Genomic DNA, 1,532 nt, shown 5'->3' with positions numbered 1-1,532 from the left:
AGCGTCGGGACATGCTAAAACCAGGGTTTCGCAATCACGAGAGCTACGGAGACCAGGGTTTCACGGGCACGGGTACAGCTAAGACCAGGGTTTCGCAATCACGGGAGCTACGGAGACCAGGGTTTCACGGGCACGGGTACAGCTAATGTGGGGAGAGGGTCTGGGCCTATTCAGTATATGAATCTATGAATACGCCACGGGTACACGAACTGCATGGGCTACTTTGAAGCTTAAATTGGCGGTGATTGTACAATGAATGATGAATGGGATCATCCAAGTTGGGTAGGATGGTATATGTAGGCAGTTGTAAAAGATTGAGTAGTGCGGATGGGCGACTGATCGTCGTGTGTTTTGTATGTGTGTGGCACAGGTAAAATTAGGACAGAGATGGCTGAGACTGAGACTGACAGGACCCCACTGCAACAGAAGCTGGATGAGTTCGGTGAACAGCTGTCTAAGGTAGGGAGGCACTCGAGCAATGCATCCTGATAGATAGAGACACCATCATTTTATCTATATCACACTCAGCATGCGTGGACATACACATACACCCAGTTAATTCGAACACATACACCCACCTAATACCCACACGCAGTGTGATAAATGCGTACACGCATGCGCACGCATGCGCACATGCACACTCACTAATTTATGCATTCACACACATAAGCGCACCATTGTGAATCCACTTGTGAAGTCAACGCTGACAACACCAACAATGGCAGTAACCTGCGACTATCCACTCTCACTCACGAATAATTGCATATCGCACGCTCACACCAGACCTTATATTGTGCCTCATTCGCTTGTCATCGCCGATTAGGGCACACTCTCTTTCGATCATATTGTCATGTTGTTTAGCCAGCGTTAATTACGTATTGACAGCCGACATTTTCTCTTCCCTCATCGTTGCAGGTTTCCGCCGATCCCTCACTGGAATCTTGCCAACGTGCGTTCGTTTCCCTCTCGCCATCGCTCCCGTGGTTTTATTCTGTAACTGACCACGTGGGACCACGCCCCCTCGGTTCATCGTCACCCATCGATGGTCGCGCGTTGTCCACACTGCACTCCATCCCACCCCCATTCATGTGTCATTGCCCGTTAACATGCTCTCTTGTTCGTCCCGCCTCGTCATCGTCGTTTTCGAGCCGTCGCTGATCCGTGTGCTGCCAACGTGTGTCTCCTTGCCTCTCTAGCCACCGCTCCTGCGTTTTGCTCCTCCGTCTCTGATCGTGGCACAATTGAAAAAATCTTTGTTTGCTCTCATCCAACCCAGGCTGAAAAGTTTGGGTAGGTAGGTAGGCTTATTTTTGAAGGAGGTCTTTTTACAAATTTAACATGGTGTCTCATGCTCGGCTGATCGTGCGTTGACGTCCTCCCCTGATCGTGCGTTGACGTCCTCCGCCCCTGATCGTGCGTTGACGTCCTCCCCTGATCGTGCGTTGACGTCCTCTCCTGATCGTGCGTTGACGTCCTCCACCCCTGATCGTGCGTTGACGTCCTCCGCCCCTGATCGTGCGTTGACGTCCTCC

General features: G+C 51.2%; 1 protein-coding gene across 1 annotated transcript in view; it reads left to right on the top strand.

The window, feature by feature from the left end:
* The first annotated feature begins 387 nt into the window (after positions 1 to 387).
* Positions 388 to 1,532, top strand: part of LOC106821118 (calcium-transporting ATPase sarcoplasmic/endoplasmic reticulum type-like) — a 14,835-nt gene continuing 13,690 nt past the window's right edge. Inside the window, exon 1 of the mRNA XM_014825794.1 lies at positions 388 to 459. Within this exon, the coding sequence (XP_014681280.1) occupies positions 388 to 459 (72 nt within the window). The remainder of the gene's footprint in view (positions 460 to 1,532) is intronic.

The sequence above is a fragment of the Priapulus caudatus genome, unplaced genomic scaffold (genome assembly GCF_000485595.1).
Source record: "Priapulus caudatus unplaced genomic scaffold, Priapulus_caudatus-5.0.1 Scaffold59, whole genome shotgun sequence".
In the NCBI taxonomy this organism is placed as follows: domain Eukaryota; kingdom Metazoa; phylum Priapulida; class Priapulimorpha; order Priapulimorphida; family Priapulidae; genus Priapulus; species Priapulus caudatus.
Note: the sequence above shows the minus strand (reverse complement) of the source record. Positions and strands in the feature narration are given on the sequence as shown.